The 27,401-nt window shown below is 44.9% G+C and overlaps 1 protein-coding gene across 12 annotated transcripts in view; it reads left to right on the forward strand.

Moving 5' to 3' along the window:
* Positions 1-27,401, forward strand: part of KCNQ2 (potassium voltage-gated channel subfamily Q member 2) — a 127,361-nt gene that overhangs the window by 58,772 nt on the left and 41,188 nt on the right. For 11 of the 12 annotated variants that reach the window (XM_072996737.2, XM_072996731.2, XM_078391995.1 and 8 more), the window contains exons 6-8: positions 4,660-4,770; positions 7,065-7,160; positions 14,962-15,056. In XM_072996737.2, the coding sequence (XP_072852838.2) occupies positions 4,660-4,770; positions 7,065-7,160; positions 14,962-15,056 (302 nt within the window). Of the gene's footprint in view, positions 1-4,659; positions 4,771-7,064; positions 7,161-14,961; positions 15,057-15,395; positions 15,438-27,401 lie in introns of all 12 variants that reach the window. The other variant, XR_013544381.1, reaches the window with a different exon arrangement.

Raw genomic sequence — 27,401 nt, forward strand, 5'->3', positions numbered from 1 at the left:
CTTCAGACAAGCAATTTTAGCTTTTACTGCAATGTAGGGAGGAAATCATAAATGGAATGACAAGTCAGATCCCGGCAGCTCCTCTGTTTGGAAGGGAAAATTAACTGGTGGGTCTGTGATGTTGACAGAATTAGGGTAGAGGGTGGGGAAACTAATCTGTCCTCAAAAGATTTCAAAGTTCAGTGAATTGCAGGGGGGAAATTTCTTAGAATCACAGAATCATGGAGTTGGAAGGGACCTATGAGAACCATCGAGTCCAATCTCCTGCTCAAGGCAGGACTCCAAATCAAAGCAGATCTGACAGATAGTTGTCTAAATTTCTCTTGAACACCTCCAGTTGTGGAGCACTTGCCGCTAGAGATGGGCATGAACTGCAAAATGTGTTGACTCGGTGCTCTTCGTGTTTTGCCACGAATCACTGTGAATCCCTTAAAATACGAACTGGTTTGCAGTTTGTTTTCCTGGTTCACGGCTGGGGAGGGGGACCTACCTGCTCCTGCCCTCTTCCCACTGCCCCTGTTGCCTCCCTCCCTGGTCTTCCTGCCACTGCCACCTCCATCCTAAGAGGCGGCAAGCCGCCTGTTTCCTTGCATGGGACCTGGGGCCGCTGCTTTTGCACACGACCTGCCCCCTAGCTGAAAAAAAAATTGGCCCTTCATTTCATTTTGGCAAAATGGGCTCCCTGTACTGGGTCACAAACTGAACCATGAACCAGCCCAGTTTCCCCCCCCCCCCCCGTCTGTAATTTGGTTCATTTTCGTTCCATTGTTGTACTGCTCTAACGGTCAGAAAGTTTTTCCCGATATTCAACCAAAAGCTGGCCTCCTTTAACTTGAGCCCATTGTTACGTGTCTTGCACTCTGGGATGATTAAGAACATATCCTGCCCCCTCCTCTGTACAACAGTCTTTCAAGTATTTGAAAAGTGCCACCATATCACTCCTCCATCTTCTTTTCAAAAGGCTAAAATGTGCCCGGTTCTTTCAGTCTTTCCTCCTAGGGCTTGATTTCCTGTCCCCTGTTGCCCTCTTATGAACTTGTTAGCGTGTGTGTGTGTGTGTGTGTGTTTAGTCGTTTAGTCGTGTCCGACTCTTCGTGACCCCATGGACCAGAGCACGCCAGGCCCTCCTGTCTTCTACTGCCTCCCGGAGTTGTGTCAGGTTCATGTTGGTTGCTTCGCAGACACTGTCCAGCCATCTCATCCTCGGTCGTCCCCTTCTCCTCTTGCCATCACACCTTCCTAACATCAAGGTTTTTTCCAAGGACCCTTTTCTTCTCATGAGATGGCCAAAGTACTGGAGCCTCAGCTTCAGTATCTGTCCTTCCAGTGAGCACTCAGGGTTGATTTCCTTTAGAACTGATAGGTTTGTTCTCCTTGCAGTCCAGGGGATTCTCAAGAGCCTCCTCCAGCACCACAATTCAAAGGCATCAATTCTTCGGCGGTCAGCTTTCTTTATGGTCCAGCTCTCACTTCCATACATCACGACAGGAAAAACCATAGCTTTGACTATTCGGACTTTTGTTGGCAAGGTGATGTCTCTGCTTTTCAAGATGCTGTCAAGATTTGTCATCGCTTTCCTCCCAAGAAGAAGGCGTCTTTTAATTTCAGGGCTACTGTCTCCATCTGCAGTGATCATGGAGCCCAGGAAGATAAAATTTGACACTGCCTCCATATCTTCCCCTTCTATTTCCCAGGAGGTGATGGGACCAGTGGCCGTGATCTTAGTTTTTTTGATGTTGAGTTTCAGACCGTTTTTTGCACTCTCCTCTTTCACTCTCATTACAAGGTTCTTTAATTCCTCCTCACTTTCTGCCATCAGAGTGGTATCATCTGCATATCGGAGGTTGTTGATATTTCTTCCGGCAATCTTAATTCCAGCTTGGGTTTCTTCCAAGAAACTGCTTCCAAGAAGCTGCTTGTTAGCAGCTTGTCTGAATCCTTTTGAAAGTTTGGTGCCCAGAACTGGACATGGTTCTTGGCACCTAACCAGTACTGAATGGAGGGAGGCTAGTTTGCAGAGCTGGATAAAAAGCAAAATGATTTCTTTCACTTATAGGGTCACTATTTAAAAATGGTCACTTTTCAATTGCCCTCAATTTTTAGGAAAGGTTTATATCACCTGTACTGTATTGAGCATCATGAAAACTGCTTGTACCTTAACAAAGTTTAAAATAGGAAAAAAATGTCATAAAATTTGTGGGGAGAGATTACTATTTCCTGTTTTCAAGGAAACAATGTCCACCATCCAGGAATTACTAATTATATGTATGTATTGTATAGAAGTACAAGCTGGATTCCGAAGGGGCAGAGGAACTCGAGACCAAATTGCTAACATGCTCTGGATTATGGAGAAAGCCAGAGAGTTCCAGAAAAATATTTACTTCTGCTTCATTGACTACGAAAAAGCCTTTTTTAACCTATATGCAGAATACATCATGCGGAAGGCTGGACTGGAGCAATCCCAAACCGGAATTAAGATTGCTGGAAGAAATATCAACAACCTCCGATATGCAGATGATACCACTCTGATGGCAGAAAGTGAAGAGGCATTAAAGAACCTTGTAATGAGGGTGAAAGAGGAGAGTGCAAAAAACAGTCTGAAGCTCAACATCAAGAAAACTAAGGTCATGGCCGCTGGTCCCATCACCTCCTGGGAATTGAAGGGGAAGATATGGAGGCAGTGACAGATTTTACTTTCTTGGGCTCCATGATCACTGCAGATGGAAACAGCAGCCATGAAATTAAAAGACGCCTGCTTCTTGGGAGGAAAGTGATGGCAAACCTTGACAGCATCTTAAAAAGCAGAGACATCACCTTGCCAACAAAAGTCCGAATAGTCAAAGCTATGGTTTTTCCAGTAGCTATGTATGGAAGTGAGAGCTGGACCATAAAGATAGCTGACCGCTGAAGAATTGATGCCTTTGATTTGTGGTGCTGGAGGAGGCTCTTGAGAGTCGCTTGGACTGCAAGGAGAACAAACCTATCCATTCTGAAGGAAATCAACCCTGAGTGCTCACTGGAAGGACAGATCCTGAAGCTGAGGCTCCAGTACTTTGGCCATCTCATGAGAAGAGAAGACTCCCTGAAAAAGACCTTAATGCTGGGAAAGTGTGAAGGCAAGAGGAGAGAAGGGGACAACAGAGGATGAGATGGCTGGACAGGGTCATCGAAGCGACCAACATGAATTTGACCCAACTGCGGGAGGCAGTGGAAGACAGGAGGGCCTGGCGTGCTCTGGTCCATGGGGTCACAAAGAGTCGGACACAACTAAACGACTAGACGACGATTGTATAGAAGAAATAGAAAACATCACATCTTTTTAATTACATCTCCTCAGATGCCCTGCTGACCATGCTAGCTGGGGCGTCCTGGAAGTCGTAGGCTAAAATTTAACGTCACATATCCCATTTCTGCTATATTCTGTACAGCATTCATTTGTGCCATTCATATGTTCCATGGAGGGACAAGAGATGCTACTACATTTGAAGGCTAGGAAAATGTGCCTGTGTTGAAAGAAGAAGCGTTTGCCTTGGGTGGATGCTTGGACCCTGTAAGATAGCTGAGTAAGCATGGCATCTTTCAAAAAGTGGTTGCCCCCCAAAACAGAGTATTTTGTAGCAAAGCAAGCTTGGAAAAGGAGGAGATCTGGCTTGCAAATTACCATGCAAAGGACCTAAGATCCTTAGTCAAATATGTCTTTTGTGTGTTTACATATATATATTTTTTGCCCATGAATACGATCTGCTTTGTAATCCATGGCTATGGAACTGTACATACAAAAGAAACCCTTTTTATATTTCAGTGACACTTGTGTTTTTCCTTTCAGCATGTTTTCACAATTGTACCTTTTCCCCCATTTGAATGACCACTCCTTCTAGAACTGGATTTCTCTGAATGAGTGTTTTCACCTTTATATTGGCTTTCTTAGCCCTTTCTTCAAGGGTTCTGGATCAGACACATGGTAGAGGTTCTTCTAGGCTTTTGTTATTTCAAATTGTAAGTGTGTGTGTGTGTGTGTGTGTGTGTGTGTGTGTGTGTGTGTGTGTGTGTGTGTGTGTGTGTGTGTGTGTGTGTGTGTGTGTGTGTGTGTGTGTGTGTGAGAGAGAGAGAGAGAGAGAGAGAGAGAGAGAGAGGAGAGAGAGAGAGAGAGAGAGAGAGAGAAACATCTTTGAATGGCACTACATTAAAAAGTCTACAGTGCATCCAAAATGATTGTCTACTGAAAAAGAAGTCTTAACATGCAGTTTTTGGATTGCACTGTGGCCATTATCTACTATGTTCCTTTTTAATAAGCAGTGATAAATACATGCAATATGGCGCCTTTTACCCAATTCAAGGCATCTTGCAGAAGCTGAGGCCTGTGTTTTCAAAATTTGATTCTGAGTTTTTGTTTTCTGGTTCATTATGATTTTCCCACCTATAACATGCTTAACGTTAGAAGGTATAGAACAAGACAAGTAAAATATTTAATATGATTTTCCCCCCTCTCTCTTTTTAATGATAAAGATTTAAAGTTTGGTGGTTTCGGACAGATCCTCACAGAACACATTCAGAAGTGAAGTTCCATATTTACGCGTATGTTGTTTAAATGCCTCCGGCATTGAGCCAACATGATCCTAATAGGTAATTCATGATGTAAATTTGTTTTTTCCCCCTCAGATTACTTTGACCACCATCGGCTATGGGGACAAGTGTCCGAAGACATGGAATGGACGCCTTCTTGCGGCAACATTCACCTTGATCGGTGTTTCCTTTTTCGCTCTCCCCGCTGTAAGTGGGTATTTTTCAATCCTAAGTTTTATTTGAAATAAACCAAAGAGGAGCAAGAGAAACAAATCATTTTTGGAGTACTGTTTTGGTTTCCTTCCCCCCCCCCCCATGTTGAAACTGACTGAAATGGCTACCTTTCTGAAAATGTGTGTCCAAGATCAGTGGTTCACAACGTGTGTGCCACAGTGCCCTGTTTTTACATCTAAACACCAACACAATGGCTGGAATCCTGTTCCTTACCATACTGAGTCCCACTAAATAGGCCCACCGAATCTGTGGGGATTTGGTGGGTCAACTGCTCCATAAATTCCATAGATTCAAATGCACCTATTCTCATTGCAACTTATTTCACTAAAGTAAGTTGCCGCAAGAGTAGGCCCACTGGAATTAACGAACCTACTAAATGTGCACTGACGCATTGGGTCTATTCTACTATGATTTACTATGCTAAGCAACAGCCAATGATTGTTAAATTTTTATGTTTTTAGTATGAGGGGTGGCATTTACTTGGTGCCCCTAAAGTACTGCTTTGGAAGGGGAAGATTTTGGCCGTTTTTAGCATGTATTTGTTAAAAAACTTCCAAAGCAACACATTGGTGATGCATTAGTGGCCTGTCATTTTCTTAACAATGAGTAATGAGCCTTGCTAATGAATCACCAAGCATTACATTGAAGTAAGTTAATTAAATTAAAAAGTAATGAGTAACAATTACCTAAAATGCATGGTGCACATTATTCCCAACTGTGGGTGTTCTTTCTTTGGTCGTAGAAGAAGAGAGAGAGAGAGAGAGAGAGAGAGAGAACCCTGATCAGGCAAGTTTGGGGGACAATTAAATGGTCCTTCAAACAATCCTGGCTGTGTTTTTGCACCTGCGTTAATTATGGTGCCTGAGAAGAATAATGTTCGTATATCACAGTACGTCCCACATGTGGTTTAATAGACCTGAAGTGCGTTAAGAAATGATGAACAAATGTTTAAAAAAGCCGTGTGGCCTTGGTACCGAATTCAAAGGCAAGGAAGGGGTGTGTGTGAAACCTCTATTAGACCACTAATAAATAATTTAAAAATTGAGGAGTTTGGGACAATTTCAATCAACATCGCCAGATGTGGAAGTGAAAATTAACATTTCTGGATTTACTTTACAGCCCTCGTTTTGAAACGGGCAGCTAGCCATGATTTTTGGAACTCTTGAATTTTCACTGCACTGTCTGTAGAGAAGTGTTGACCAATGAGGCTCCATGTGGCCCAAAAGCTAGCATTTGCTTGGGATTTTTTAGCTGTTTTATAGTGAGATCAGCCTCTCCTGGCCTTTGGATTCAGAAATAATTGTTCTTTTGAATTGTCCATAGTTAGGGCCAGATGGAATGGTTCATCTAAAGTCTGACTTGGATTTGCTCACTGGCCTACCTCCCGGTGCCAGACAATAGGCTGGGCCATCCGTGTGCGTGATCTTAGAAGTGTGCCGACGTATGTATATAGGGCAAGATTTGGGGATTTTATGATGAAAAATAAACCCCATCTAGGGAAGTCAATCTCCTCTTGGATGCTGAAGGTGTCCTTTCGTGTTGGCTGTGTGTACACGGCCAGGTAGGGTCTCAGAAATATTGTCTGAAATGTCCGTGGTCCCGCATGGCACACCTCTGTGTTAATTACTTCCACCTTCAGCTCAGTGGGTTGTCATGAATTTGGAGCTCAGGTCACTTTTCTAGAGGATGTGCTTGCAGAATTAAATTGAGATAAATCCGTGGTTGCTGTTGTGTGCTATCAAGTTGCCTCCAACTCATGGTGACCCTATGAAGGAGCCATCTCCAGAATGTTGTGTCCTCAACTGCCCTGGTCAGGTCTTGCAAACTCAAGCCTGTGGCTTCCTTTAGAGAACCAGTCCATCCCATTATGGCCTTCCTCTTTTCCTGCTGCCTTCCACCTTTCTCTGTAGGATTGTCTTTTCCAAAGAATCTTGCCTTCTCAGGATGTGTCCAAAGTCAAACAGCCTCCTTTTTGTTGATTTTGCCTCCATAGATAGTTCAGGCTTGATTTGCTCTAGGACCCGCTTGTTCATCTTTCTGGCAGTCCTGGGTATCTGCAAATAAATCTTAATGCTCCTGGTTAAGCTGCAGGCTTTTCATCAGTTTTCACTTGCCTTCTAAACATTTGGAGGAATGTAGCACTTTGTCTTCTCTTTATCATTCCAAAAAGGAAGCTGCTTCTTTTTCATCTGGATTAAGTGACAGGAAACCGAGACAGAGTGTCAATGCATGGGATTAAATGGAAATAATGTCACTTTTTGTTCCAGGGTATTCTAGGTTCTGGGTTTGCCCTGAAGGTTCAAGAGCAGCACCGTCAAAAGCATTTTGAGAAGAGGAGGAACCCTGCAGCTGGTCTGATTCAGGTGAGCAAGCAGGACCCATGGATGCTCGGTGCTGCGGGATCTGCAGTAGAAAGGGATCAGCCCGAATCAAGTGGTGAAGGAGCATTGATTCATGCAACCGAATCGCTGAGTGGGCTTCCACAGAACAGTGGAACACGTCTGCTGTCAAAAGCTTGGTGCCTTGTGCTGAGGATGAGGAACCGGGCCGTCCTCCAGATGTTGCTGGACTGCTCAGCATCAGCAGTGGTGAGGAATGATGGGGCTTGCAGTGCAACACTATTTTGAGGGTCATGTAGTGCTCGTCCCTGTTGCGCATGAAGCCAAATGTCTGGGAAGTGCTTCTTGATAGTGATGTTCTGCTGTTTGCATGTGTTCAAACGTCTTGGAAAATTTGTGTGTTCATAAATTTTCTTTCAGAACCTTCTTGAACTTCCCTGTTGGTTCTTAAAAACAAAGTCTTATTTTCATGCTGCTTTTTACGTTCCTTCCCATTTCCCCTTGTGTTTTAAGTGCCACAGCTGAGAAACATTTCTGGTTGGGACCACACTTCTCCAAATCTCTGGCCATGATGCCTTTGGCATTGTCTGTGTTGCAGTACATGGAACTTAATTTATATAGGCGCTGCTCAGAACCACCACTAAGACAGCTCCCAGGGTTCCAGTAGTCTCCCAACAAAAATTATTCAGGTACAGTGGTGCCTCGCTAAACAATGTTAATTCGTTCTGTGAAAATCGCTGTCTTGTGAAAACATCGTTTTGTGAAACGCAGTTCCCCATTGGAATGCATAGACATATACAGTATTTAATGCATTCCAATGGGGAAAAATTGTCATCTAGCGAAAAGCGTCCAAAGGAAACCATCGTTTTCTGAAGTGCGGTTCCCCATTGGAATGCACTGAAATCTATTCAATGCGTTCCAATGGGGAAAATCGTCGTCTAGCGAAAATCGTCCATAGGAAACCATTTTGCGAAGCGCAACAGCGATTGCAAAAACTCATCGTCTAGCAGATTAATCATCCCGCGAGGCAATCGTCTAGCGAGGCACCACTGTATTGGTTTTCATCCAACTTGGTATGTATCTAAAAGATCCCAGGGCTTTGATTTCCTGGCTGACAGATAACTTGACTTTTTCTCACTTCCTTCCTGCGTTCCTTTCTGGCTTCTGGTTCTCGGGATTTTAGAACAGGGACGTGGAAGAGAATGTCATTGCCATTTAGCTATATGGAATCTTCATGATCTGAGGAGGTTTGCCACTGAACATGAGCTGGTGCAGGGTTTGTTCTGTGTGGGCCAGATGGCTATCTTCCTATTCTGGATTTCCTGGATGGACGTGGTTTGCTCTTGTTGAAAAGAGGTCGCTGGGCCTGGTAGACCTTTGCACAGACCTGGTTGGGTGCTCCTCTCCTTTTGGGTGGTTCAGTTATGGTGGTAGATCTTTGCTTGCTTTGCTCTTGCAGGGAAAGCAACCAACCAAAGCAACTGAAATATATATATATATTTCATTCTTCCTTTTTGGTGAAAACTTAGTGGAAGAATTTTGTGTGTGCAAAAAACTGCATTGGTTGTACAGAAACTTGTGTTTTGTGCAGAAAATGTTCGGGTGGAAAAAAAACCCCAGCATGTTTTTCTCTCCCCTGCAGGTATGGGAGACAAAAATCTCACATCAGTTGCTAATTTTGATGCAGTCTGTCATGAGGTGCTGGGACACCTTTTTCTATCAAGGATGAGAAAATACGTATTTCTTATGCCCTGAATTACAGAGGTGCTAGGGTTTGCAAGGCAGAAGTTTTGGGATGTCCAGATTTGCTGGAATCCTGTTACTTGCCATCTCCAGATATGGGGAAGATTTCTCTTTTGGACGACATCTGCCCAAAAGCCTCAGCCAGCAAACACCTCTTTGGCAACCCCCTTCACACTTTCTTCCCCTCTCTGAACATAGCGGTGACCCTCACGATTCTGTGACTGTCACTTCACTGCTTTTTCACGGTCAGCTTTCACAGCGTTCGCTTATTTTCTTCTTGCAAGGGGTAAGAAAACATTTCAGAATTTCCTCACTGCTGGGTGAGATTGACGAACATTTTGGTGCACTTTCGTTTGTGCTGTATTTTGTATACAACCTGCCCCGAACACAAACTTTAAAAGCAGAAGATGAAAGATTTTGTATGCTCATGCTGTTGTTGATGAAAAAGGGCTGGTCTGTTTGCTCCCATGAAGGAGTCAAAGTCTGAGGGGACAGTTTTTTCCCCCAAATGGATGTCTTAGTGAGCCAAGACATTGCTTTTAACTGAAGATGAGAAGAAAAATGCAAGTATTTTTTACTTCCCAGATACTTCTGCATCTGTGTGTGTGCATGAGCATGTGCGCACATGTGTGCATGCACATGAGGGAGAGAGCAAGCGAGTGAGTGAGACAGCTTACTAAAAACATTGACACAAGAGGTGGGCAGGACTCTGGTCATCATGCCACAGGTGCCCCGTGGATCCCTCCCTTCCCCCCCCCGGCCGGCCAGCCCACTCATCAGGTGTCACATGTTGCCAGCATTCTCCTCTTTTTGGTGGTGCTCCAGTCTGGCCAGGAGCTCAGCTTGCCCTTCCCTGCCCCCTCCGGCAGCTGACCACTCATTGGCTGCACGGGGAGAAACCCTATCTGTCCTCCTTGTCAGAGTGGTCAGCTGCCGAAGGAGGCAGAGAAGGGCAGGCGTGCAATCCAAGATGAGTGGATCATGTTCATCTCTCATCTACACATATAAACAGGTGTAAACCAATACAGGTAAACATGGCTTCCTAACTTTGGGGATTCTCTTTGAGAATGTGGTTCCGGAACCTGCCATGATGAGTGCCTTCCCTTCAAAATGGATGCCTACACCAATGCTTATTCTATGCACTATCCTGGATGGGCTTGGTCTTCAGGCTTCCTCCGGGCCAGCCTTGCTACAACTTCTGGTCGGGTATTGCTTGTGGGTATTGCTTGGCAGACTTTGTAGCAAAACAAGGTCCCAGGGATGGCTTTCTGGGGGTGTGAGTGTGTGCTGGCACCAGTGTAATGGAGCAAAGGCTTCTAGGGTAGAAGTCTCTAAATTTACTGAATACTAGAGACTATAACATAATTTGCCAGGCTTCCCCATTCCCTCTGAGCTTAGCTGTAGTCCTCACCATGACTGGGAGAAAAATATTGTTGCAAAATAGTTGAGGTTAGGGGAGGTTTGGAATGGAACAAGCAAAAGCTTTTAATTTTTCCAAACACTTCTTTTGATGAAGGGATGGGGTTTCTCTGATAAGCAGCTGTACTTCCAAATTTACTGATCCACCACCCGTCATCCGGGAGGGTTTGCATTAGAGTTTTGCAAAATGTCCGCATTTTCAAAGGCAAAAGATCAGTGGAAATCTGCACATAAGGCACTGCCTTAGTTTTCAGGAGGTATCTTATCTCCATGAAGTGGATACATACATTTCCTAATAGCATGTCAGGTCAAATCCAAATAAAAACAAAACAATACCAAAAAAAGGGGGAGAGAGAAAAATATTTCTTCATAGCGTCGGAACATCAAGTGTTATGAAAGGCTTAGTAAAAAAGACAAATATAGTGCTGATTTCCTGTATCTGTGTCTCCGTCTTCCTCCTGAGGTTAAAAATAGTGCTCGGTGGTGGTTCCCCCACCTCTCTGTTTGGCAGAGTTATGCTTCAGGGACCCAGCAGAGGCAAGGAGAGACGCACCTTCTGGGAGGATCAATTCCCACTGGACACCAAGCCAGAATCCAGAGTGCCATTTGTTTTCCTGGGAGGGAGCGCATGCCAGCAAATAATTCCTCCTGATGAGCTATCTGACTGTGTTTAGAACTCCAGGATTTACAAAGTTTAAAAAAAATGGGCTTGGACGGTGGAGATCCAAATTCTATTTATACTCTGCATCAACAAATACCCAAATACTGTGCCAGGAAATGACTGTATTTGCAATCTATAGTGCAGGATTATGGTTGCTGTTTCTCAAAGAGGAGGATGATACAAATGGGGTTCTCTTGTTTGAACCCCACATCAACTGTGTTAGATTAGGACAAGCTGTAATATATAGAAGGGTAGTTTCAGGGTCTCCCAAGAACTGACTGCCGGGATACAGCACTATTGTGTGCCTCTCTTACAAGAATTCTTAATTAAAATAAACATATGTTCAGTCTGAGTCTTTTATCTACAGCATAGCATCCTAGTACTAGCTGGTTGGACAGCTCACGGAGCTGGGTCTCTGGCTGCAGAACGAGAGGCTTTGGTGCCTTGTACCAAAAGATCCAGCGCAGGCGATCACAGAACAAAGGAAGGCTAATTGCCTTAGAGAAAGAACAAAGGAGTCGACAACGGATATCCGAGCCAGCGGAGCCTACAAGCAACGCCCTGAGAGCTCTTTTATTTACTTAGCATGATTACATAGTTGTCGTTTAGTCGTGCCCGACTCTTCATGACCCTATGGACCATTGCACGCCAGGCCCTCACTATGTCCTGTCCGTCTTGGATGTCCCTGCACGGCATAGCCCATAGCTTCTCTGAGTTACTCAAGCCCCTTCACCACGACAAGGCAGCAATCCATGAAGGGGGATTACATAGTAGGTTGTTAGAATTCAGATAGGATACTAGTTACCTAATTGTAACCAGGACTGGCTGAAATAGCTCCATGATCTTATGCTCTATCTCTAAACAAAAGGGCAGAATAGGGGCTGACCACCGAAGAATTGATTCTTTTGAATTGTGGAGCTGAAGGAGACTCTTGAGAGTCCCCTGGACTGCAAGGAGAACAAACCTATCCATTTTGAAGGAAATCAACCCTGAGTGCTCATTGGAGGGACAGATCCTGAAGCTGAGGCTCTAATACTCTGGCCATCTCATGAGAAGAAAAGACTCCCTGGAAAAGACCCTGATGTTAGGAAAGTGTGAGGGCAAGACAAGAAGGGGACGACAGAGGATGAGATGGTTGGACAGCGTCATCGAAGCGACCAACATGAATTTGACCCAACTCCGGGAGGCAGTGGAAGACAGGAGGGCTTGGCATGCTCTGGTCCACGGGGTCACGAAGAGTTGGACACGACTTAACGACTAAACAACAACCGCCTGCTGGCAGCGGCCGCTTCCTGCCAGGAACGTATGCACACCACTGGAACAGAACACAGCTACAACCTTTAAGCAAGAGTTTCTCCAGACTACCTGGTTCCAGAGCACCCCACAAGGAGGGAATGGTAAAGGATGTCTGATCAATCTATATCTGGAGACTCTGGAAAAGGTAACCATGAATTGGAGCCAATGTCATGGCACATATTATGTGAGTACTGTTAGAATAAGGGAATCAGAGGGATGAAGTTTGAAGAGCAATGTTTAGGCAAGAAGAACCGCATTCAGGAGTAGCAATGGAGTGAAGGAAAGATGACATGGCAGAAATTCCTGGGTACTGGAGAATGGGCACATTTAAAAATCTGTTCTGCTGAAACAGGGATATAAAGGATCACCGGAATGTGAAACTCTGGAGCAAGTTATGATCCTCTACACAGTGGTTCCCAACTTGGAGTAACTCAGGTGTTCTTAGATTGCAACTCCCAGAAATTCTGGCCAGGACAGCGAGTGGTGAAGGATTCTGGGTGTTTTGATGCAAGAACTTGTGGGGACCCAAGGTTGGGGACCCGGCTCTATAGGGAGGAAGAAAACTCTGCCAACTTGTGTTCGGTAGGGATGGAAAAAGAACAAGCAGAGTAGCTCATTACATCTAAAGGGCCAACCTATTGACAACCGGAACCCTCCTATGTCCACCTTGGCTTTTGTAGCTTGAAGTGGCAACAGAGTTTGGAGTTTTTTGGGGGTGGGGTGGGGGCAGGAACAGATGGATAAATCTGTATCCTTTTAAAATCTTCACGTCACATTTTTTGTGCTAATCTTGGCATTGAGGGGAGGGGAGGGGAAAACAAAAGATTACTGCATAAATCAGCCAGGAAATGTGTGTCACGTTCAATAGCAAGGCCCTTGAGAGCGTGGGAGAGAAGAATCTGGAACTACGTTGAGTATCTCAAGCCAAGCTCAATGCGACATTGAGCGCAAGAGAAGCTGGAAGGGTATCTACCTTGATCAGAGCAGTGGAGAGAGAGAGAGAGAGAGAGAGAGAGAGAGAGAGAGAGAGAGAATGAGAATGAGAATGAGAATGAGCTGATGGGGAAAATGTTGCTTAATCATTTACTTTCCTTTCCAAGCATCTTTGCTGCAGAGGAAATGCTACTTTTTAGGCAGAGAAAAAGCTTGGGGAGGGCAATCTCCTGTGGATAAGTAGCCCCCCCCCAAAAGGATTAAGTACCCGAACCTTTGTCTGCTACTTTTCCTGTTGTTTTGTGGCTGTGTTTAAGTAGAACAACAATGACAATGACAAAGAGTCAACTCTCTTCAAAAAGTAAAGATGGATAATACCTTTATTGGGACACCATAATATGTATCATGGAAAAGGGTGGAGTAAATAGTGTGTGTGTGTTTGTGTTTTATTTTCAACTGTTCATTTTAGCTCCTTGGACTTAAAAGTGCACACACACTGGTTTGTGTGCACTTTACTGGAGAAACCCTGCTTGCAAATTCTCAAGAATTTTGCAAATTCCATCCTACGAGCACTTTTCTTGCAGTGAGCCTTGGGAGATACGAAAATAATTCTTTCTTTCATAACGGTCTGAGGCAATGAATTTTTTTTTTCTTTCTCTACTTGGCTAAACCCATGTCTTCTTGTTCCTTTTCCTTGTAATGTCTCCCATAACGCAACACGTGACGGAGCGTCATTGCTCTGCACATCCCCCACACCGTGCCTCATGTCAGTGTTGAGACATTCCTTAATAAAATGGCATCACATCATGCATCATGTTGTGGTAGAATGGAACCAACAGCCTGCAAAAAAAGGTCTGTCTCTTCAGGTTTTTTGGAGTTGCTCCTGTAAAAGAATGCGGGAAGGTGGCTTATACTGGATCTTAAGTACTGGTCTGTTTGGCTCAGAATTTCTTGTACTGATTGGTACTCAGGCCTTTCCAGATGTTACGTGGAGATCACTGAGGACCCAACCTGGGACCTTCTGTAGGTTTTGTGTCCACCTGATTTTGTGTAGAAAATCTGCATATGTAGACAGCCCTTGGCAGCTTGTGGACTGGGGCAGTTTCTCACTCCAGAATGCTGGATGAAGGCCACCCATCCTTGGTTTGCAAGCCCCCTTGTCAGAAGATCAAAAGAAATCTCTTCCTTTGGGCTTCTCCATCTCGTCCAAACGTATCTGGAATTAGGAAAACTGAAGCTGAAGGGCTATTGATCACTCCATCCCTTTTGCCAGTTACATTAAAGATAACTAACACCTTGGCTCCTGCAGGAGAATTGTAGAATGATAGAATAATGGAGTTGGAAGGGGCCTATAAGGCCATTGAGTCCAACCCTTTTCTCAATGCAGGACTCCAAATCAAAGCAGATCTGACAGATGGTTGTCCAATTTTCTCTCGAATGCCTCCAGCGTTGGAAGCCCTCACCACCTCCTGAGGTCGTTGGTTCCACTGTCGTACTGCTCTAACAGTTAGGAAGTTTTTCCTGATGTTCAGTCTAAATCTGGCTACCTGTCGCTTGACCCCATGGTTGAGAATGGATCCTGCTCCTCCGCTATATGACTACCTTTCAATAAATAAATGAACACATTCTCTTCAACTGACTCTTGAATCCTTGACTGTATGTACCTGAGAATTCAGTCATGAGGATTCCCCTTTCCCCAGTCACTAGAGCTTGTTAAATTTCCTTTTTTTTTCTCAAAAATTTCATAGCCACCTCTCATTTCTCCCCTTACAGGCTGCATGGAGATTTTACGCCACTAACCTCACCCGCACTGATTTACATTCCACCTGGAATTACTATGAGCGAACGGTCACCGTTCCCATGTACAGGTACGGGCTCCCTTGTATCCTCTCATTTCCTTTCTGTGGATACAACCGCACCATCCGACATGCTTATTTTTTTTTTTATTACGTCAAAGAATGCATTCTGCTTTCATCCTGTTGAGAAGCTCTCTGGGAACTTCTGTTATTCCATTGTTTATTTATTTATTGACTAAGTTTAATTTTCTTTTCTATTGAGATTTGCTTCCTCATTGTTTTCACGTCCATTGTATTAATTTGTTTTCTTTTCTTGTACGTGTTTTTTTTCTCCCTATGTATGTATGTCTGGTGTTGTTCCTCATCCTTTCCCCCCCTGAACCTGTTATCGGTGGTATTGTATTATCACAGTTTCCTGAGGATTTCCTGAAGACTTCCTACTTCCCCTGAAAAGTAGGTAAACAACAAACATACCCCTTTCTCCACAGTTGTCTATAATATGTCGTATTTTTTTTGGACTTCTTTTTTGTTAGTGTGCTTGGGATTTTGTGGTGCACCTAATTTCTGGTATATATTGACGATGCCCAAGAGCAATCTGGGGTAGTCTTTTAGTTCATTGGAGGTGAGCATGCCTTGTTTTTGCCTCCCCTCTTTATGTGAGGAATAAAGTTCTCGTAGCTCATTCATCTGGAGCTCTTGATTGCTCTGGCTCTGAAGGAGAGTCCGTGTTGCTTCTGATGCCTGATCAGGGATACCGGGAATCCTCTTTGCTAACCAGGAAGGGGTTGCAGAAGGTATTCTCGAAGGTTGCAGAAGGGCTTCTAGCAAATGTCACCTTGGCTTTTTGATTTCATTGAGTGACGAATCCACCCGATGACAGTTTCGGTCTCCAAAATACAATTTGGCCTTCAAATCCAACCTTTCGGGTAGTAACTAAAGTCAGACCTTAACATTCAAAATAGAAATTCCATAGTATGGCACTGGGAATGCTACCAGCAGCTAGATCTCACCAGACACTTGGTGGATAAAGCTCATGAGCCATGCTTAAGAGACAGCAAGGCAGATCTTTGGCTTTCGTCTTGCAAGAGAAGGAAAACAAAAAGCTAGAGATCCCCAAGCAGAGCCTGGGAAGTTCTTTTTTGAGGCTGTGACTCCCAGAATCCGTCACCTGCCCTTGCTACATGCCCAAGGTAGTGGTGGGATTTTGGGAGAGTGTGGTTCAAAAATTTATTTTTTCCAGGGTGCCTGCTTCAACGGTTGAATTCAAATTCTACCGGTGATAGACTTCCCAACCAGATAGCAAAGCACAACTTGGGAGATGGGTTCAACACAACGCGGACAACTAGGGGAATGCAGAAATGTGTATCACTGAGATTATTGGGAGTATGCATTGGCAGATTATGCATGTGTTACCTGTTATTTTTCCATTGGGCCCTTGAAATACCTAGTCTGTATAGGGCATTGGGCATATCACTACTCTAGCCCTCACTACTCTAGTCCATGTGCTCATAATCTCGAGATTAGACCATTGTAATGCACTCTACGTGGGGCTGCCCTTGAGGCTGTTGTGGAAACTTCAGATGGTCCAGAATGCAGCAGCCAGGCTTCTTAGTGGGGTGAGAAAATATCAGCACATATCCCCAACTCTGGCTGCACTGCACTGGTTACCTATTCGTTTCCACATCAACTTCAAAGTATTAATGATTACATATAAAGCCCTAAACGGTTTGGGACCTCAATATTTGGCAGATAGCCTCCTCCCGCCCAGATCTACCTGAATCACCTGACGTAGCCAGCAGGGACGGCTGAGGGGCCTGACGCTGAGAGAGGCCTGGAAGGAGAAAACTAGAAACCGGGCCTTCTCGGCAGTCGCCCCTTGGCTGTGGAACACATTCCCTACTGAAATCCGGCTGGCACCCTCGCTGGGTGTTTTCAAAAGCCAGTTAAAAACTTGGTTATTTAAACAGGCCTACCCCCCCCCCAGTCAATTAAGTGATTTTCTTTTTCTTTATCTTTTTTTTTCTTTTGTGTATCATCATCTTGGAAATCTGTTGCTTAGAACTAATAGTATAACTGCATTTTATGTTATTTTAACCTGTTTTAACTGATGTAAGCCGCCCCGAGTAGACGTTGTCTAGAGGGGCGGGGTAAAAATCAAATCAAATCAATCAGTCAATCAATCAGTCAATCAATCAGTCAATCAATCAATCAATCAATCAATCAATCAATCAATCAATCAATCAATCAATCAATCAATCAATCAATCAATCAATCAATCGCTGGAACACACGGGACCTTGATCCAGACTGTTTGGACTGGTCATATGATAAACTCTGTTGCAGACTCTGTTTCCTCAATAATATTCGGTTCTTTAGAAAATGCTGGTATGATTTAGCAGTGCCAGCATCAACCCTGGGCTTTTGGAGCATTCCACCTCCGTCAACACTGGCAGGTCCAACTTTTTATTTTTAACAGTGAACGTTGGACCTGATGGTATTCAACCTCTGGGTGAACAAGTTTGCCTCCGTGAGAGCAGGGGGGGAAATGGATGGGGAATCCAGGACCAACCCTGCTATTGGGCAGAATGAAATAGCTGCTTATGACATTTGAGTATCATAAAAGGGCAGTATTTACTTGGTTATTATTTGTTTTTGTTTCGCTTTCTTCTGTTTTGTTTTTTTACAAGGGATACTTATTTGATTTCCTACTTCAGGTGCCAAAATAACACACCTGACTTCAGGTAGTGCCCACTTTGACTGAGTGAAAGGGGGGCATTGCAGGACTAAAAAAGATTTTGAAAATTAAAAAAAAAATCCTGCAGGGGCTTTGGGAGATTTTTGACAGCTCTGTTCTTACATGCACAACATCTGTGGATAGTTTTGTTTCTTAAATTAAGACGTTGCACGAGTGTTTCCTGCAAAGCTTTGTCCGTTTCTTTCTTGATAGGTATCCTGTCTCCATGAAAGGAGACATAGGCCCTGCTTACACGTAGAGAATAGGGATGTTTGTCAATGTCCTCTGGTGACAATGAGATTCTCCATTTTTATCTTAAGTGGCATAATTAACACTCTTTCATACCCTAGAGCAAAAAAAAAAAATTTACGATGCATTGTCCGATATCTCCTACTCATTTATTCTTGACTGGCTGAATGCCAGTCAGAGAAGCAGGAGAATAAATCTGATTTTGTGAGGTTGAGTGGTGACTCTGTTGCTGATGGCCAGAGTGAGAGACGTCTGCTAGAAATCAAAACCAAGCTTGACTCAGCCTTAATTCCTGGCGTGGTCTATCCAGGCAGACAATCTGAACGTATTTTTGGTCATGGGGATTGGGGCCCTGGCTCAACTGTGCTGAAATACATACAGTACTGCCACAGACAGTGACCGTTGCTTTTATCAGTAATCTTGAGATTACTTTGTTCCACAGCTTGGAAGAGTTATGTTTTATTTATTTATTTATTTATTTATTTATTTATTTATTTATTTATTTATTTATTTATTTATTTATTTATTTATTTATTTATTTAAGGATAGGAGCTAGAATTTTCCAATCGCCGTGGCCAGTGGCTCTGTTGGCTGGGCAGTTTTAAGGCCAAAAGAAGTAACTTTTTTTCCCAGCTCTAGTGTTAGCTAATGGGTATGCCATGGGCTCTGCAGCATTCTAAAAGGGCTGATAGTTTGGAAGAGTTAGGGGAGATTATAGGAGAGAAGCAGTTGGTGAACAAGATAAGAAGTGTAGCTTCAAAGGTGGGTTGACTGGGCAGACATGAAGTCTGATGGGCACCAACTCATGGCAGTGTTATCCAACCTGCTCCCCTAATGTGTTTGACTACATTCACCTAATTTCCCAGTTACCTATGCTGTGCATTATGCACTTCATAGTCCCAGCACACCTGGAAAGCTAATCTATAATCTAGGAAGGCCTACAGACCGCAAGTGCTCATCCCCATCTTTTCACCATCTCTGAATTCATCATGGTTGTGATGGTGACAAACACTTTTAACACTCCGGCGAGGTGTGCAGGCACCTCATTATCTGATTTTGCAGAAGACGTCTCTTCCCTGAGGCTTCCAGGAGCATGAATCTACATTTAAAATGTGCTGTGCTGGGCCTAAATGGCCGTGTTCGTAGCTACACTTCTTTAAACTCCGAAGAAATTGTGATAATTGATGTGGAGGATTCAGTGGAAGTGTTAAATCATAGATCTAAAGTCCCCTGCCGATTCTGTTGAAGCAGGCTCACATTGCCTTTATATATAAGTGGGTGATACTAGGCAGAAATCTGGTTGACTAACCAGATGGTGTCTTAAAATCTGTTGCCCAGATTGAAGACTGAGTGTCCAGAGTTACTGTGAGCAAGGTCATCAACGTTGTGAGAGATGCAATGCCAGTCTTCCAGGTGGAGGTGAGGATGAAATGAGGGCGAATCCTTAGTTATTGTTATGAACATCTGAGGTACTTTCCCAGCCCGCTAGTGGTAGATCTGTCTCTGATTGAGAACTGGTGCCCTCCACTACTTCTTTTGTACGCCTGTTGGAAGAAACACATCTGGTCCGTTGGACCTGTGGTGCAGAAATGCAAGCCAGGAGCAACGGCAAGGGAAAAACAAAATAAAACAGACCTCTCTCAGTCTAGACCTTTTATACATGGTTTATTCATTAGGCTGTGTATATTTATATTCCCCCTTCCTTCTCCTGCACGCAAGGTGGCCTGCATTGTTCTCTCCCTTCTTGCTTTCTCCTTGTGTGTTGATTAGAGGGAACAGCCTTTTACGAATCCGTGCCGAAGCGAACCTTTGGCATCGCGGACCATCTAATCTCATTCTTCATTTTTTTTTGGCCGCTCCCTTAAGATGGGATGGTTTCCGCAGGGAGCGATGCAGCATTTGTGCCTCGCATGATGATACTGGCAGCTGGGTCCTTGGCCGGCGAAACACGTTTGCTCAGAGAGCGTGGAAGGAAATCCCGGGGAACCCCACCGTCATGCCTGGGGAGGGGAGTCTCCCAGAAGCAAGACTCCCATCCAGAAATCTCCCCAGCAGCAGGCTGTGTAATTTTCCTATAGGCAGATTACGCAATATGGCAATCCTGAGCTGAGGGAGGAGTGAGAGAAGGGGAGGGTATTTCCCTGCATGCTAAATCTGGCAGGCCATGACAGTTTCCACGTCCCTGGTTTTCACAACGCACAGTGTGTTCCCGGGGCCAGCGATGTGCAATGTGCAGGGTATTTTTAATTCTCAGTATGCTCGTGGGAAATGCTGCAAGATGCTTTATGGAAACAACATGAATCAACTGGCCGTGGCCATAGCTTGATCCAGTTTACACCAAGGGTATAATCAGTGCTAGATAGCTCAGTGGTTTAGGTCTTGGGCCACAGAGCCAGAGGTTGGGAGTTCTATCCCCCCTCCCTGCCGGACCTCCTTGACAGGGGCTGGACTTTGCGATCCGCAGGGTCCCTTCCAGCTCTGTAGTTCTGAGATTATTTCCTCAGAGGTTGTGCTAATCTCTGAGCTAGTATTCTAGGACGCTAGTTCTCAATGTTTGATATAATGGCCATAATCCAAGGGTGTCCTTCTGTTGGATCCCCCTTTTTGTACCAGGATCAAGATCTTCTCTCCAGCTTCCAGGCCCTGTATCCCATAATAAACTGCTAGGGAGGACAGGGAAGACTGTCTGAAACAAGGTCTTGATACCGTGCGGGGCTGCAACAAGAGTGGGAAGGGGAAGGAGGTCTCTGTTCTTCCGGTGTTGGATGCCTAGTGTATATACACTGTTGGATTATGGCCTTCGTATCTCATCTCTCACGCTGTGAAGAAGCCTATCATGATGGTAACAAAGGTCCTTTTTCCGAGAAAGACATTTAGAGGTCACTACTCAGCTGGTTGGGGACGTGGTGGCACTGTGGGTTAAACTGCAGAAGCCTCTGTGTGCTGCAAGGTCAGAAGACCAACCATCGTAAGATCGAATCCACACGATGGAATGAGCTCCCGTCGCTTGTCCCAGCTCCTGCCAACCTAGCAGTTCGAAAGCATGTAAAAATGTGAGTAGATAAATAGGGACCACCTCGGTGGGAAAGTAACAGCGTTTCATGTCTAGTTGTGCTGGCCACGTGATCACGGAAACTGTCTTCGGACAAAACATTGGCTCTGTGGCTTGGAAACGGGGATGAGCACTCCCTCCTAGAGTCAGAACCTTTAAGGGGAACCTTTACCTTTTACCTAAACAGCTGGTTTAGTTGAATGCTTTAGGAATCTGGCTGCTGAGCCAGAAGCCGGGAGTTTGATTCCCTACTGTGTCTCCTATGAGTAGAGCCAGCCTGGGTGGCCTTGGGCAAGCTGCACAGTCTTGGGGCATCCCCAGAAGAAGGGAATGGTGAACCATTCCTGAATATTCCCTACCTGGAAAACCCTGAAAAAAGAATTTCCATAAGTCAGAATTGACTTGCTGTTAGATGTTGTTGATGATTACCGTATTTTTCGCTCCATAAGACGCACCTCTCCATAAGACGCAACACATTTTTAGGAGAAGAAAACAGGAAAAAAATAATCTGGGAATTTTGGCCTGCTGGGCCAGCGGGGATGAGGGTGGGGGAAGCCTCCAAAGGGTCCGAGAGTGCCTTCCAGGACCCTTCATTTAAGATGACAGCATCAGAGCTGAACAAGAATATACTATCAAAGGGCATTAAATTAAATACAGTATATCCTCCTACAACTTCAACCAGAATTTCAGACCAACTGTTATTTAGTACAGCTCTCAAGTGGAGCAGAATAACAAATCACACAATTTGCTTTACCTTCTTTGAATGCCAAATGGAGACAGGTGATAAAGAAAGCACTCATGCACAAGCTATGAAGTTTCCCCCAGAAATTAATTCTATCCCCCAGATTCCTATCAGAAAAATTCCCCAAAATGGCACACAAATATGCCTCTGCTGGAGAGACTACTGGAGCTGTCCCAGCAAATACACTTATTACCAATATAGTACCAGACTCCTAAAGAAACAGAATTCTCTGGTGTGGTGGGAGAGGGCGGCTGGGGGCAGAGGGAGAAAGCACAACTGGTATTTATGTGTTGGCTTTTTTTTCCCCTCTACAATTCTGTGTGCAGGAAACCAGGATGTTGCTGAAGACATTATTAGTAATATACAAGTGCTTTTGCGGTCACTGGAGAGAAAAAAAAAGAATGTTGATAGATAAAAGGGAAGTAAAGGAATGCTAAACTCAGACTACAGTACTAGAAATTTCATCAAGATGATGTATTCCCATCATGAATATATCCAAATATAGCTGGAGGTGGAAAATGCAAGTTTATACTATGAACAAAGCACCAAGTATAGCATGAACAAAAGCAGCCTATTTGGATTTAAACCTATTTAGAAAATGAGACTGTATCAACTCAAATCCAAACACTTCACCAGAAGTGATATACAGACCATATTCTCCAATACCTATTGTCATGACAAACATACAGATTTACACTTCACTTTTACTTTGACACTGACATTTTCCTTTAAAAGCAAGATGTTACCATTTATCAGTAAAAAGCACTAACTACAATATTTCACACTCTCTAATAATCCATTCTACCATGTTTAGATGTATATTTTCTACATATTTCAAAAACCTCATTGGAAGATAGATTTTTCAGTCAGCTATACAGAAAAATCTATCTCACCCCTGGGGTACCCTGAGATACCAGAGAAGCCATACAAGCTTCTCTGCATAATGGCAATCCCCATGCCATACCCAACTGGTCTCTTTAACTTCTTCCTTGCCATTTTCACTCCCAATTTACCCTTCCACTTTCTTTTCTGCTGGACTCGCTAGGAATGAAGGGAAATGCTGAGCTTCAATTTTGCCTAGACTCACACACCTTGTGGTAACAAAGCTCTGCCTCTTAATTCTGTTTCTACAAAAACTAGTTGCAATCACCCAGAAAGTTCTTTGCACAGGCTCAGAGGGAACAGATTGACCAAGCTTTGGAGGTCCCTAACTTAAACTGACATCTCAGCTTTCCCTTTTTAAAAAGGCTACAGCTGACTTCCCTTAAAAACTCACATCTCTTTAAAAAGCTTTCACACCTTAACTCTGCCACTCAGTCTCATTGTTTCCCATGGCTCTTCCAGATGTGGTCACTTTCAATGGGCCAGGCATTAGTCTTCGTACCAACAGACTCATCACTAAAGATGCACTTTATTTTGACTCAGAGGAGAGCAGCAGACATGCCATCAGCCACAAAGTCCCCCAAGAGCCACACTAAAAGTGAAGGGATTGGAGCTGGGGGGTGGGGGAGAGAAGAGGGAAAGAGTGGAAGGATTTGGAAACTGAGAATGAACCCACTTCTCGTTTGTACTGTCAATGCAAACTCTTCTCCGGAGTACGAAGGAAGTCTTAAGGACGCCAACAACTAAGTTTAGAGGCTAATTCCCAATTACCAATTGTGAGTGGTTGCAACCGGCAGCCCCGAGGGGGGTGGAGGAGGGTTTAAAGGCACAGCGCTCTGCAATTGTTGCAGGGCTTCCACTCAACTTGCCCCAGCAGGCGCGACAAAGAGGCAAACGAGCTCCCTTCTCCTCTAGTTTTTGTCCTAGCAGCACGAGCCTTGCCAGCCCTTCCGGTAAGGCAGTGCTGGGCTCTCCCTGCTTGCCCATCTCCCTCTCCACACACTCGAGACCATCCAGCCAAAAAGCTGCCTCCCAGGAATTCCGCCTCACACCCCCTTCCCTCCAGCCCACCCCTTTTCTCCCGCCAACGTGCCCAGGCAAAACACGGACTCCTGCAACGTGGGGAGGTGCAGACCGGCCACCGCTGCTGCTGTTGAGGGAGCAGCCGAACAAGTGCGGTGTGTCTGCGCAGCAGGCGAAACTCCCGAGACCCAGCAGTGCAAACGGGTCTCTGAGTCTCTGCTAGCAAAGAGAATAGCTGCCGCCGTCTGCCGAGACCCAGCAGTGCGAGCGAGTCTCTGCTAGCAGAGAGGATAGTCGCCACCGGCTCTGCCAAGACCCAGCAATTCGAGTGAGTCTCTGAGTCTCTGCTAGCAGAGAGGATAGTCCCCGCCATCTTCAGAGACCCAGCAGTGCGAGCAAGTCTCTGCTAGCAGAGAGGATAGCCGCCGCCACCAACAACCCCTCCCTCCATTTTACCTTTTCCCGGTCATGGAATCCAACCAAACCAAAAGCCTAAAAAGCTGGCGATTTCACCCCCGCTGGCCCCGTTGGGGGTTGGGGGAGCCTCCCAAGAGTTCTGGAAGGCAGATTCGGACCCTTGGGAGGCTCCCCCCCACGGGGCCAGTGGGGGTGAAATCGCTGCCTTTGCTCCATAAGACGCAGAGACTTTCCCAGGCACGTTTTGGGAGATTAAAAGTGCGTCTTATGGTGCAAAAAATACGGTAATTTGTAGGGTCACCCTACGTCAATAGCCTGGATTGTCAGCTGCCTAGAGAGAGCTGTTATAGCGTGGCATATAAGCAGCACATTTTTCAATTTTCTTTTAGTGTCTTGAGGGCCCACAGCAAGGGGAACACAGAAATTGTGGTACGATCGTTGGGTGTAAAAAAAAAAATCCATTTTGTGAGTACAGTGGTGCCTCGCTTAACGAGTGCACCGTAGAACGACGAATCCGCATAGCGAGGATGTTCTAGCGATCGCAAATGCGATCGCATACCGATGGCCCCTATGGCCGAAAATCGCTTTGCGAAGATCGGTAAGCGTTTCGCTTACCGATCTTCGCAAAACGAAACCACGGATCAGCTGTTCAGTGGCTCCAAAATGGGCGCTGGAAGCCCCGAAATGGCCGCGCACAGCGTTTTCGCGCCCTCCCCTGCTAGGGCGCAAAAATGGCTGCCGGCTATAGGAAAACTTCGCTGAACGGTGAGTTTTGGAGCCTATTGGAACGCATTAAACTAAGTTTAATGCGTTCCAATGGCTTTCCCCGTCCCGTTCAGCGATGTTTTCACATAGCGAGGGTTAATCTGGAACAGATTAACCTCGCTATGCGAGGCACCACTGTAGTTGCAAATGGTAATAATATTTTGTGGTGAGTGTAAAATGGAGAGGGGTGGGGGGAATAAATCAGTGAAGAGTGCGGTCTAAACTAGTCCTGATAGCGAAGGACCAATTGTCCCTGGGACCTCGGAAACTGAGCTGAAACCAAGACCCTTCCAGACTGGGAATTTTGGAAATTAAGTCTGTCTCCTCTTGGCATAACTTTGCTCTGGTCTAATGTATATGTAGTTGATCTAGAGGTCATTTGGATTTGGCCTAATTTGCCTCTCTTGCCCTGCTCCTTCTTCACCCCTTTTAAGGCTGTCCTGCTGGCTGATTTGAGTTATGCCAGGAGACCCTTGTTCGGGTAGATTTCTGAGATCAGCCAACACAAGGAAGGGGTTTCCTGGCAGAAGGACCGTCCTACCAACCTAAGAGGCTTCTATTCATTCCAGACCCAGTTTAACCAGTCCATCTTTGTCCAGGACTGCACCATGAGCCAGGATTGGGCCGTGGACTTCATACCCCCCATCCCCCTTCAAAAAACTTTCAGGAAATCAGAAGTGGATTCCTTATCATTTCTATTTTCATTGGGGGAGGGGGGAGTCCCTGAAACAGATCCTGGGCATCTTGGTTTCCAGACCCTGAGATTCAAGCTACTTCTGATTTGAGCCGTTGTCCACTCCTCGGAAGAAAATCTGGATCCAAATTTGATAAATGAATAACAATTACTTCTGTTACTGGTACTGGATAAATCAGCGTGTTGTATGCAAGACCGTTAATATAAGTGTTTATGCTGACGTTCTTTCCCACTTCATCCTTTTTTCGTCTGCAAGAAAAAAATTTTAGCATTCTTTCTGATAACCATCTCTGCCTGTGGATCGTTTTCATAATACATTTCAGGGAACTGACGTTGCATCTCATTTAGAGGCCCTGCAGGATGAATTCAGCTGTAATCTCTCACATCTGATTTCGAACATGGACATTGCAGATCTGCTGATGCAGACACTTACCCCGTGTTGTCCTTCTGCCCAGTTCCACCTGATTTGATTTTTACGGGGTGGAGGGAATGCTAAATGTGCAAATTATTGAGGGTGGTATCAAAAAGGAATTTTTTTTTTAATCTGAATGGGCTGGAAATCTTATGGGCCATCCCTAGGATTTGAATGCAGACAAACAAAACCAAAAACCAGTATGGGAACTCAGGGTGGGAACCCTTCCTTCCTTCCTTCCTTCCTTCCTTCCTTCCTTCCTTCCTTCCTTCCTTCCTTCCTTCCTTCCTTCCTTCCTTCCTTCCTTCCTTCCTTCCTTCCTTCCTTCCTTCCTTCCTTCCTTCCTTCCTTCCTTCCTTGTTTTCTCCCTGTCCTTCCTTCCTTCCATTGATCCTATCTGGCCCAATTGTTGGGAGCAAGAGGTTGGGAGTTTGATTCCCTCACTGTGCCTCCTTGACAAGGACTGGACTCGATGATCAACAGGGGCCCTTCTAGCTCTGCAGTTCTATTATTGTTGTTGTTATTATTGGTGGCACATAATGACATTTTGCTGAAATACTCGCAGAACATGGGGATGCAGTTTTAATATTTCTCTATTAAAAACCAGTTTCTTGCTCATTGAAAATGACCATAGCAGATTTGAGTCTGACCCTTGTCCTGACATTCTAATTATCTTTTATGCAACGTTATTTATTTATTTATTTGGGTGTAGGGTAAAACATTTGATTGCATGAGCTTCTGCTTGCAATTGGAGGTGGTCCAATCCATATACAAATCCAGGTCCTATGTGGGTATATTAAGACACAGCAGAGCCAGAGTTCAGTCTCCCACTGTGCCTCCTGGGAGGAAAGCCAGCCTGTGTGGCCTTTGGCAAGCATCATGGCCCCAGGGCGGCCCCAGAAGAAGAAGGGGCTGGTAAACCACTTCTGAGTATTGTCTACTTGGAAAACCCTGAAAAGGTGCACCCCTAAGTCAGAATTGACTTGACAACATATGGTTATTTACGTATCCCAACATGTCAAGAGAGGGGACGTGGTGGCGCTGTGGGCTAAACCGCAGAAACCTCTGTGCTGCAGGGTCAGAAGACCAGCAGTCATAAGATCAAATCCACACAATGGGGTGAGCTCCCGTCGCTTGTCCCAGCTCCCGCCAACCTAGCGGTTCGAAAGCATGCAAATGCAAGTAGATAAATAGGGACCACCTCGGTGGGAAGGTAACAGCGTTCCGTGTCTAAGTCGCACTGGCCATGTGACCACGGAAGATTGTCTTCAGACAAACGCTGGCTGTATGGCTTGGAAACGGGGATGAGCACCGCCCCCTAGAGTCGAACACAACTGGACAAAAATTGTCAAGGGGAACCTTTACCTTTACCTAACATGTCAAGAATAAGGTACAGTGGTGCCTCGCTTAACAATTACCTCATTAAACGACGAATCTGTTTGATGAAT

Source organism: Pogona vitticeps, chromosome 4 (genome assembly GCF_051106095.1).
Source record: "Pogona vitticeps strain Pit_001003342236 chromosome 4, PviZW2.1, whole genome shotgun sequence".
Taxonomy (NCBI): Eukaryota; Metazoa; Chordata; class Lepidosauria; order Squamata; family Agamidae; genus Pogona; species Pogona vitticeps.